Source organism: Diabrotica virgifera, chromosome 3, assembly GCF_917563875.1.
Source record: "Diabrotica virgifera virgifera chromosome 3, PGI_DIABVI_V3a".
Lineage (NCBI taxonomy): Eukaryota > Metazoa > Arthropoda > Insecta > Coleoptera > Chrysomelidae > Diabrotica > Diabrotica virgifera.
Window position 1 is genome coordinate 274,851,894 of NC_065445.1, and position 12,680 is coordinate 274,864,573.

The 12,680-nt window shown below is 34.3% G+C and overlaps 1 protein-coding gene across 4 annotated transcripts in view; it reads right to left on the bottom strand.

Moving 5' to 3' along the window:
• LOC114326210 (KH domain-containing protein akap-1) overlaps nucleotides 1–12,680 on the bottom strand; it is a 205,611-nt gene that overhangs the window by 32,695 nt on the left and 160,236 nt on the right. For all 4 annotated transcript variants that reach the window (XM_028274490.2, XM_050646190.1, XM_028274491.2 and 1 more), the window contains one exon: nucleotides 11,648–12,408. In XM_028274490.2, the coding sequence (XP_028130291.1) occupies nucleotides 11,648–12,364 (717 nt within the window). In that variant the 5' untranslated portion in view covers nucleotides 12,365–12,408. The remainder of the gene's footprint in view (nucleotides 1–11,647; nucleotides 12,409–12,680) is intronic.

Genomic DNA, 12,680 nt, shown 5'->3' on the forward strand with positions numbered 1-12,680 from the left:
AATATCAATAATAAGGTAATATCTAGAACTTGACCGGTATTGTTTCCTTAAATTATCCTAAAATTGTGAAAACAGTTAGTGGAGTAGGCCTACAGGGGAAACCACGGTAAAAAAAACGCGCCGAGTACACTACCTCACAGGTGGTGTGGAAACGGTGTGCATATCATGTATAATGTGACTCTTCGCGATACTACGTGACACCTGAATCGCGATATCTCAGGAATGGCAACTCTTAGGAAAAAAATAGTAAGGACTATTTTTGTAGAGAATTTTAAGATCTACAACTTTGGTTTAAGGTTTTTTTTTGATAAAACTTACCGTTTTCGAAAAAAATCCAAAAAATCTCAAATTTTGACCTTTGACCCCGAATAACTTTTGACGCACACATGGGATCGATGGGGACTTTTTAAACTTTATTTGTTATGGTATACCCTAGCTCTCCACCAAAATTTGGCTCTCCGGCAATTTTTGTTATTTGAAATGTCTATATAGACCGGGTTATAAGGTAATGTCAATCACAAAAACCATAATGTACCTCAACTTTGCACAACTGACGAGCACATTTTAGAAGAGGTCAATGAATATAAATATCTGGGGTGTTAGATCAATGGCAGCAATAAATTCCGATCTAGAAATAAGATCAAGAATAGAACAGGCCAGAAAATCTTTCGAAAAAATCAAAAGACTACTATGTGATTCTAGAATAAAACTTAAAATTCGACTAAGTTTATCAAAATGGTACTACTTCTGGTCGACTCTTTTCTATGCAGTTGAAACGTGTACCATTAAAACAGCAACCGTAAATAAATTGGAGGCCTTTGAAATGTGGATCTACTGGATAATCCTCAAAATTTCATGGACATCGCATACCTACCTCAAACGAAGAAGTGCTGCATAGAATAGGCAAAAAACGAGAACTTTTCAACACAGTGATAATTAGAAAAACATCATACCTAGGCCACATACTGAGAACTAATAAGTACCAATATGCTCAACTAATAGTGAAAGGAAAGATCGAGGGAAAGAGAAGACTAGGAAGGAAAAGCCTATCGTGACTAAGACTAAAAGACTATCCGACAATGGACAGGCTTAAACTTTGAACAGCTAGTAAAAACAGCTGAAGACAGACAATAATTTGCAATTATATGTAGTAGCCAACCTCCATTGAGGAGAGGGCAGTTTAAGGAGAAAAAAAAACCATTTTAATGGGCAAAATTGAAGGTCGAAGAAGAACAGGTCGCAAACAACAATCATGGTTCAGAGACATAAGAAACTGGTGCAGCATACCTGATATCATTACGATAATAAGAAAAACAGTAGAAGTATTGTTGCGCATAATCCAACCTGCATGTACGTTACACGCTTCATAGCATACGGCACAAGAAGAAGAGAAAATCATCAACATCATTCGACAGAAAGTTGATGACAGCAGGATCTTAAGAAGAAATTAAAAGAAAACCTGGGGGGTTTCCTTTAAGGGGGGGAGGGTATAGTATTTTTGATTATTTTTTTTTCGGTTTTTTTATTGGCTTATTTGATTGTAAATATTTTCAAGAGTATACCATTAAAATTTCAAGTTAATCCGAGCAAAATTGACGGAGATATGGATATATACAAAAATTTTCTTAGTATGAAAAACATATTTTTTTGAGGCGGTGTACATCATATCATAACTCAAAAAGTAATGCACCGAACTTTCTGCAATTTTGTACACTTCTTTTTTTAGATATTTTACTAGGTAGTGACGTCGAGTTTTTGCTTATTTTAGTATTTTTTTGTTTATATTACCATTTTTCTCTTTACTGAACACACTTTTTTTTGTTTTTTTTTCGATTTTTTCACTTTAAAGTTATAACATGAATTTAAAAATCAATATAATCATAAAAACTCGACGTCACTACCGCAAGAAACTCTTAAACTAAAATAATCTTTTTGGTTTATATGTTTCAAGTGATTCTGTCCGAAGTGTACACCGCAAATCATCTTCTTTTTTGGATCATCTACTTAAAAATGACGCCACTGCTTCACTTTTTAATATTTTTCAATAAAAATTTAACTGAATAATCGTCAAGTGTTGTTCTTTGAGATATCCTTTTACCCATTTAATTTAACCCTACACGTTTCAAAATTATGCAAAAAACGCAGAATTAACCCTTAAGTACTAACATCTTAAATCAATGGCGCAAACACTAACTAACCGCCTGACAGACGGGTTTCACATTTTACTGGTTATTTTTCTTTTGTTAAATATTATAATGCAAAAAAATATGTCGATGACTTACTGAAAGTATTACTTATCCGAAAAATACAGTAATTTATCTAGTTTTTCTGTATTTATTAAAATACCAAACATTATAACAAGAATGGAAGGATTGTTTGTGTGACTTTTTATTCCTGAAAAGAAGTGGGATAAAAATGAAACAAATTAAAGAATCTTGATAAAAATTTATAATCGAGTTAAACAAAGAGTAATAAACATGAAAATAAAAAAAAATTTAAAAAATATTAAAACAAAAAAAAACTGACAGGCACTAAAATTTGTACAGTGTAGCAATGGTAGTCAGTGGCAACATTTTCATCACAAATTGATCCCGCTTCGCTTACGTCGTCTTCTACCTCATCAAGTCATTTTAAAAGAGTTTCCTCATAGTCTTTATCCCCTTATTTGAACTTTTTGACGAACTGGGGCACATTATGTTTAATAACAAACTGGGCACAAACACTAACACCCCGTCTTTTAGACGGAAATCACATTTTGAGTCTAAATATCTTTGGAATAACAACCTGCAGCAAATTGCCGAATTCAATACTAGTAAATAACAACCCAACTTGAAAAGTCATAAACGGATGACCTTCAAATTTTTCTAGGAAGGGAAATATCCCACTTTCAACAAACGATGCCGTCTGAGAGACGGTGTGTTAGTACTTAAGGGTTAACTATACCCCCCTTAAGTTAGGGCATATATTGAAGAGGAAAGTGGTACTACTTTTAACAACTAATGGAATAACAGTTATCATAAAACTAATTCATCACTTTTTCAAGTTTAAATTTATTTCAATACTAAAAAAGTAATCTGTTCAACTTTTATGCAGGAATACCTTTAGTTATCGTCACAGAACCTTATTAGGGTACCATCGATATTTTTATACACATCTCTGAATGCCACGTATGACAACATCTGTTACCAATAAAAAGTATTTTAATTCTTCAAAAAATTGACAGTTTTTGGAGTGTTCGGAATAAGGTCTAACGATATAACCATTTTGGATAGTTTCAACTGAACAGTAAGTGCGTCATGCACATAAACAAAAACACTAATATATTTAAATAGACAATTAAAGAGATAAACAAATAGCACTAGTTGGCAATTTAAATATGCCAAGTGTACCAAATGTATAGAAAACCATAACTACTCTAATTCTTTTTAACTTTTTATTAATTTATGTAAGTAGGTATCTAGTTTGAAAAAAAGTACCTTGGAGTGTTTGTCGATCATAAGTGTCATCTCCAACGCAATTCGATAAATTCGAAATATCCATTGAATAGATAAGAATCGGCACTACGACATATTGTTAACACCGAAGTACTAAGGACCGACTAAACAATAATACGCGAATGCTTAACCACGTCAAAGTCTTATCAGTTTAGAGGTGGGTTAATAATTGTATGAGATATCCAGGTATATAATAATGAGTAGCGGTTGTTTTTGTCGAACTTTTACCGTGAAATAACGAGCAAATTTTGTTAACAGTAAGGGATATGTAGATATGAACCAGGATCTCTATGTCTGCTTTATTAGATTAATATCAAAAGGCTTTTGATAGAATAAGACATCAGAAACTCGTAGAACTTTAAAAGAAAAGAATGTATATTATACGGGTTATTGTCAATCTGTATTGGAATCAAAAAACAAAGGTTAGAATCAAAAATGTCGAAACAGAAACCATAGAAATCAAGAGGTATTAGACAGGGTTGCGTGTTGTCTCCATTGTTAGTCAATCTGTACAGCGAAGCTATTTTTAAGGAAGCAATATCAGAGGAAGAACAAGGTATATCAATAAACGGAAAAATCTTGATACGCAGACGACACCGCTATTTTTGCAGACAGTCTAGCTAGAAGCACTTCACTGATTAGTAAATAGAACGTTAAGAAAAGCAAGTTTATGATTATTTTTAAGCAACATACGTTAAAAAGGTTATATATCGAGGGAAAAACAAGTAGAAAGAGTGAATAACTATAAATATCTGGGAACATGGGTAACCTAGGCAGTGGCGGATCCAGAGAGAGGGCCATGGCCCCCTCCGAGAATTAAAAAAAATAGAAATTAAAATATTTGTAGTTCAAATGTTTTTAGTTTCAAACACATATATGTGAAAAAAAGAGGGGATAAATATGTCTTCTGAACTACAATTGAACAAAAGCAGTAACGGAAGCTTCAAGAATGGCATAGGATGTTTTGTAAAACAAAATGTTGATCATTTTACAGTACATTTTTACAAGTGCCAATTGTTAGAACTACCTTGGCAGCCATCAAAATCGTATCAATTTCCATATTCTGTACTCACAAAGAATGAAAAAGAAATGAGGAGTTATACTTGGGTGACCAGAACAAAGTTTGTTGGTACCTTCGCACATTCAAAAAGGATTGTTTTGCCAGTATTGCGTTTTATTTTTCTAATGAAAAATATGGTCACAATAAAGGGATGACAGCCCAAAGCCTTGTCACGAAACCTTTAACATTTTTCGCCAAACTCATTGGCAAAGACGGAGCCATACAAACCCATGAAAAAACATACCTCAAGGAGTGCGTTCAGGTTGGGCTGGATTTTGTACAAAGTTATCTCAACCAGCAAAAATCAGTCATTAACCAGATAGGCTCTCAGAGGTCTAAACAGACACAAGAAAATAGAGAAAGACTACGATCAATAGTAGAGTCTATAGTGTTCTTACGTCGACAACATATTCCTCTAAGATGCCTAGCTTTTCGGATGCTTTAAAATATATATTATGGTAATCCAAAGAATACAAAATGTAATGTGCAACATCATCACGCCTGCCCCCCCTCCCCCTTAAAATTTTTTAAATGGGCGCCCGTGAATGAGGAGAATTGTTAAGGTTTAAAATCGCATCACCAGATAAGACTCTTAAACAACATCTATCCACGGCATCTTCCCGAGCAACATACATTAGTAGCGCCAGTCTAAATCAATTGATAACATGTTGTGGTGAAGAAATAATTAAACAAATAATGAATCAGGGTCAAAGTGCAAATTGTTACTCTGTCATATTTGACGAAACGACCGATGTATCCTACGTGGAAGAGCTTTCGAGATACATACACAGTAACATTTTGTGAAGACTTTGTCAAAAGTTCATGGACGCTTATGAGAACATAAAAATAATTGTGAAAATCCAGAAAAATGGAAACAATGTCTGACAGGAGAAGCATTGGGAAAAATAGTATTAAACTTGTTGAAAAAACTGCACTTGGATCCGAAGAAATGTGTAGGAATCGATACTTATTAATAATACTTTAATAACGATAAGTTTTGAATGTCTTTATGGCACTCAAAAATATGTGAAAATTGCCTTAAAACTCACCATCATTGTAACGCTATTTTTTTTTAATTACCCCCAGGCCCCCTGGTACCCTACCTAAAAAAAGTTTATGGCCCCTCCCAAAAATCGATCCTGGATCCGGCCTTGAACCTAGGTAAATGAAAACAATGACCAAGTTAGAGAAATCAGGACAAGCATTGAAATTGCAAGACATGCATTTAGAAAAATAAAAAAAATGTTTGTTAATCGAGACCTTCCTCTGGAGCTGAGGATAAGAGCCTTAAGATGCTAGATATGATATGATTGTTGTATGGAATGGAAAGTTGGACACTAAACGTAGACAATATAAAGAAGTTGGAAGCATTTGAGATGTGATGCTATAGAAGGATTTTAAAAATACCATGAATACAACGAGTTACAAATGCAGAAGTGTTAAGAAGGCTACAGAAGGATTGCGAGGTGATAAAGAACATCAAAACAAGAAAGCTGGAATATTTAGGCCACATTACCAGAGGTTCGAAATGGGAATACGGCTCATAATGCAAGGTAAAATTAAGGGTAAAAGATCCATAGGTAGAAGAAGAATTTCCTGGCTGAGAAACCTAAGAGAGTGGCATAGTTGCAGCTCAGTAGATATTTTCAGAGCAGCTGCCAATAAGGTACGGATAGCCAACCTCCAATAGGAGAAGGAACTACAATAAGAAGAATAGACGGAGAGGCAGCGCTGAACAATCTATTTGAATTTACTAAAGCTAGATTTTTCACAGTTGATTACTGTGAGTGTGTAGAGAAACATACTGCGGTCGGTCAAGCGAAATGTAGAACAGGGGTTACTGAGAGGGTGTCAAAGTTGCTTTCCTACAAAGGTAATTATTTCCATTTACTAAGGCTGAAAATCAGTACACACATTCTAAATTGAATATAAATAAAAGTTATTATAGTCGGTCAGCTGTATAACGGGACAGAGCCGGTCGGTCGGCCCCAATAGTCGATTGAGGGAATGAAGCATTTTGGCTCGCAATTTTTTCGTCCAGCATGGATTTACTTGAAATTTTCACAGAAGGTAGAGAATAGTCCAAGGATCATTTTCTATATCATGCCGCTATCATACGCTAAAACCTTGGGGGTGGTTGCCACCCCATCTCGGGGGGTGGGAATTTTTTATTACATTTTAACCATGTAATTCGATGGAAAAAGGGATTCTAAGAAAAAAATGTTTTTTACATTTTCTTCGTAAAACTAATATTTTTCGAGTTATTCGCGCTTGAAAATAACAGTTTTTCGACGAAAAAATCAACTTTTTTAGAGGGTTTTTTGAGAATACCTTGAAAAATATTCTATATTGGCGATAAAAAGTTTCTTCAAAAATGATTTTGTAGGATTTTTAAAGAGCTATAAGACTGTGTAAATTAGATTCCATAAGATCCCTTAGTTTTTAATTGGGCGGGTTTAAAGGGCTCGAATAAGGTGGTGTTTGCTGGTAAATAGAGGTTTTAAACAGCTCTATCTGGCTAACTATTCACTGTAATGAAATTCTATGTAAAGGGTAATTTTAGTCATTAAAAAAGCTACAATTTAGTAGTTTATAATTTTTTTCGTATCTTCAGTGTTTTCGGAGATATTTTGAAGTAAAAGTTGAAAAATACCAAATTGCAAAAAATCAATTTTTCTTTAAAGTCCAATTTTTCCAAAATTAGACATTTTAAATAGGTCAATCTCCTTGAGTGTATTGATAATATAAATATAAATGGAACTACAGAAAGGTAAAGACCAATTTTGAATTAGGAAGGTAGTTAGGGGGTTGTTTTCACTGATTTTTTCGTAGAGAAAAGCAGGTACCGACATTTTTTTGATTATAAGTCGCTTAATTTTCATGTTAAAAACTTTTTATTATTTTTGTTTGAAAGCTCTAATTGTATACTTGAAAAAAGATTATTTAAGTTTCCTTGAAAAATGCAAATTTTTCCCATTATTTGGCTTTGAATATTTCAAATTATGCATTTGACGAAAAAAGCTAACCTTTAACATGCCGTATCTCGGTTTGTATTGGTCTTAAAGATATTATAGGAAAATAATTTGGTTTGTGTTACTAAAAGACACAATTTCGATATCTAAAGTTTTTTTGATTAAATGCATATTTTTCGAGGTATTCTCAAAAAAACCCTGTAAAAAAGTCGATTTTTCGTCGAAAAACTGTTATTTTCAAGCGCGAATAACTCAAACAATATTAGTTTTACGAAGAAAATGTAAAAAACATGTTTTTCTTAGAATCACTTTTTCCATCGAATTACTCGGTTAAAATGTAATAAAAAAGTCCCACCCCGAGATGGGGTGGCAACCACCCCAAGGTTGTAGCGTATGATAGCGGCATGATATATAAATAATGATCCTTGGACTATTCCCTACCTTCTGTGAAAATTTCAAGTAAATCCATGCTGGAAGAAAAAATTGCGAGCCGAAATACTTCATTTCCTCAATCGACTATTGGGGCCGACCGACCGGCTCTGTCCCGTCGTACAGATGACCGACTATAATAACTTTTATTTATATTTAATTTAGAATGTGTGTACTGATTTTCAGCCTTAGTAAATGGAAATAATTACCTTCGTAGGAAAGCAACTTTGATACCCTCTCAGTAACCCCTGTTCTACGTTTCGCTTGACCGACCGCAGTATGTTTATCTACACACTCACAGTAATTAACTGTGAAAAATATAGCTTTAGTAAATTCAAATAGATTTTTCAGCGTTGCCTCTTGGTCTAGAAGGTACGATTCTTCTCACATTTTCCACATGCAGGTTTTTAATGCGAGTCGCAAAATATGTTGTTGCAATGTCTTTTGAATACTTCACTAATGACAGCTTCTTCCACAGGACTAGAGAACTTAGCCACACTAAAATCAGAAGTCCTAAGACTCACAAAGAATTGTACTAGATACACACTAACTGAATATTCCAAACAGAAACACCTCAGTTTATACTTCTGTGATTATTGAGAGTTCAGGACGTTTTTAAAAAGTGTTCAGAAGGTCTGCACAATGAAAGGATCGTAGATCCGTTAGATGTTGTGTGATCTGTTACGGATCATCATCATATCATCAATGGGGTTACAACTCTTGGTGAGTCTTTGTCGCGTTTATTATTGACTTAGATGTTTGTCGGTCCTGTGCCACTATTTCTCAGTGTCTCGCTCCCATTTTCTCCAGATCTTCTCTGACTGCATCTTTCCACCTTTATCTAGGCCGTCCTACAGACTTTTTCCCATCTGGTCTTTTCCAAAACACATTGTTTATAAAGCGATTGTCGTTACTGCGTATGAAATGCCCTGCCCATCTAGTCTATTAGCCTTTAAATCTGACTAGATTTTTCTTTCCGAAGAGAGACTAACTCGTTATTATGTCTTCGCCTCCATTTGTTTGTCATGATGTCTCTGCAAGGGCCGTATATCACTCGAGGGATTTTACGTTCCCACAGCAGCAATTTATTTACTTCTCTTTTTGTTAGCGTCCACGATTAATTGAGTCATAAGCCTGTTTGAAATCTATAAATATATGATGCAAGTCTTGATTATACTTCCAATACTTTTCAAACATTTCTCTATGTTATGCATCTGTTTTGTAAATGTGTTAAAAAATCATCTACCACAGCTACCTTTTGCTTCCGAAAAGTGTGTCATGGATTGATAATATATTTAGTTGAAAAAAGTTATTATTGGATAATGTTGATCTCCACTAGTAACATCCTTAACTTTCTTTTGCTTCCGAAAAGTGTGTCATGGATTGATATGGTCCTTTTCATGAGCATTTTTCAGTGCGTCACAAATGATAGAAAAAAAGGTAAGTCCGTGATAATACACATTTATAATATTTATTCTAACATGACATTTTAGTTAAATCTGACAATTGTCGCATTTTATTTGCAATTTGGCATAAAAACAAATCAATTGTGTTTATTGCATTTATAAAATGGTATTTTCTTTGATTTGTATAGTGTTATAAATTGTACAGATTATATTCGTAGATATATTATATAATTCGTAAATAATTTTTTTTCGATTATAGCGTCATCTATCGACAACTAGAATAAATATTATAAATGTCTGTAATCACTGACGTGCCTTTTTTTCTGTCACATACAATTTAATGCGTTAGAAAGAAATCGAAAAACTGTGACGCACTGAAAGATGCTCATGAGAAAAGAATATTTAGTTGAAAAAAGTTATTATTGGATAATGTTGATCTCCACTAGTAACATCCTTAGTAGTTCGTAAGGATGGGTTGCAAAAAAGACATCATTTGATATAGCACTTTTTAGTCTTCAACAAACAGTACATCTAGTAGTATTATTTGCAGGCTTTACGTGCTGAAATTTAATTTAAGGCAATACAGGAGTAAAAATAATGAGTTTAGTTTTAGATTTTAGTTGATGTAAAAGCATGTGAATAACAATCTTCAACTAATACAAATGATCAAAAAACTCCATACTCCAGCTTGAAATGTTGGGGATTATAGTCGTATAGATAATAGGTAAATCATTTTTTTTCGAATATAGCGCCACCTATCAACAACTAGAATAAATATTATAAATGTGTATAATCACGGACGTACCTTTTTTTCTGTCACTTGTGACGCACTGAAAGAAGGCTCTGAGAACAACCATACAAGAACTTAACTTAAAATCTAGACTCACCACAACTATCAACCAAAATATACTGAGAAATTTTGGACATCTATATAACTAGAAGAGAAGGCATGGAACGCATGATAGTTGAAGGTAACGTAGCGGGCCAAAAATCATAGGAAGATCTCCAGTACGACACGGTCGGATCAAATAAAGGACATGATTGGTTACTCACTCTCCCAAGCAACACGCACAGCGGAGATAATGGGACAGAAATAGTAAATATTCTTACGACGGAGAAGACATAGAGGAGGATGGCATTCAGTACGTTGGAATTTTTCGATCATATTGGATTCAGTAGTATTTTTTGAACGTCCATAATTTTTTATGTACTAGCGTCATCCTCGAGTATGCTAGATACTTATCGAATGAACCTTGTACAGTGCACATTTAGATAGTAGGAACAACTGTTTGTTTAAAGTTTGTCTGTTACGATTTACGTCAGTATTTTCTGTTCATTCAATCATTCCGTGATCAATGGCACCTATTTTAAATATAAAATTCACACGAAATCGAATAACAGTTTATTTCCTAGTCTTTGAATCACCATACGCAGTTACACTAACAACAAAACATCCACTTAACAAAAATTGAATAAAAAATCCCATATAAAAGGTATATTTATTAAAAAGACCCTTTCGGACTACATCACAGATGGTTTTCGGAATGACAATTCCACCATCAGTGCTGTTTACAAAGTATACATGGTTGAGCCACTAAAAATATATGGGTGAAAACCCCTTAGGCAAGCTGCACACCAACGAAACATGAAACAAAAAACATGAAACATGAAACGTAAAACACGTTTCATGAAAATTAAACACGGCTAAACAAATCTTGAAGTCAGCCTACCAATGAAACGAGTGTGATTCATGCTCATAACACATTTTTATTTTTAGAAAGTTTCATAAATGGCCGGACGTCTATTTGTTTAGCAGTGTTTTATTTCCATGAAACGTGATTTACGTTTCATGTTTCTTTGATGTGCGGCCTGCCTACAATGGTGTTAAGTTATTTTAATGTTGCATTGTTGCAGATATTATGTGATGTTCGAAATTTTACACCATGGCAACGCCATAGTCCAACTATATGGGTGCTGGTCCTCAGGGAAAAATAATAAACATAAATAATGTAACATAACTTTACACCATTAAAAGGGTTTTCACCTAGATATTTTCAGTGGCCCAACCATGTATAGTATACCTTGTAAACAGCACTGATGATGAAATTGTCATTCCGAAAACGTTATGATGTAGCCCAGGGTGTGTGATGTAGGGTTTCTTTAAACCTTTTATAAATAATTTTTTAACACATTTTTGTGATTTATGGTATACAACCGATTACAAGAAACTCATTTCTTTATGGATTTTATCTATATAACAAATATTAAGATTTTAAAGCGACTTACCTCACTGTGGTTGTCTGAAATACTGCTCAATGAAGGGCTAGCCAACATCACATCGGAGGGACTGTGGTTAGCTGAGTCTCTTTCACTGTTCTGTCGTTGCAGTTCTTCCGTATCTTTTTTACTACTACTATGTTTATGCTCCCTCTTTTTGGGAGTTTCTTTATTTTTACTAATTTTCAGAGAAGTCAATTTCTCTTCGACGATAGCGATATCCTTTTGGGCCATCTTTCCTGCTTCTTTCTTCTGGTTCTTTTTCGACTTGGGTTTGCTTTCTTTGTTGTCTCTGTAGGTGGACGATTTGGATTTGTTGGTCACTGGTGAGTCTAGTTTAGCGGGAAACAGTGCACCGTTCTTCATCGACTTGATCTTCTCGATTTCCAAATCGAGATCTTCGTCCGAGACGATACGTGGAGTAGACTTCGTAGCCCTTAACTCGGGCGGTATGATTATATCTATAGGAGTCGATTCTACCCCGGAGAGTGATCTCGAAAACGTTTTGTTCGGCGAAGATTGAGAAGAGTCGTGCTCGTCGGCTTCTTTCAATTCTTCTTCTAGAGATTTATCTGTGAACACTTCTTCTTTATGTGTAGGTGATTTATTATCGCCTGGGTCACTTCGAGCTCCAATTCTCTTCCTTTTGTACCACAAATAGCTGAGTAAAACGACTGCAGTTGGCAATGTCCACGCTAGTAAATGACGAGAATGGGGTGGGGCCATAACTTGATCGATCCACGATTATTTTCTTCAAGAACGACACGACCCTGTAACAAAAAGAACTAGTTAGGACACGGAACGCAAAATAATTCATAAAAAAATTAAATTGTACGCGAAAGGCTAAAGAAATTACATATTGTTATAGTTATATTTAGAAAAAACTTTTTTAAAGTGTTTAAAAGAAGCTATATTTTTTAACATCAAAAGTAAGTAAGTTAAAAATAATGTTGGTCCTTTTTTGGTAAAAAGATCATGTAAACCACCCCCTAATTAGCATCCCAAATGAAATTAATCGTTACCGCTTCACCACAAGTTACTT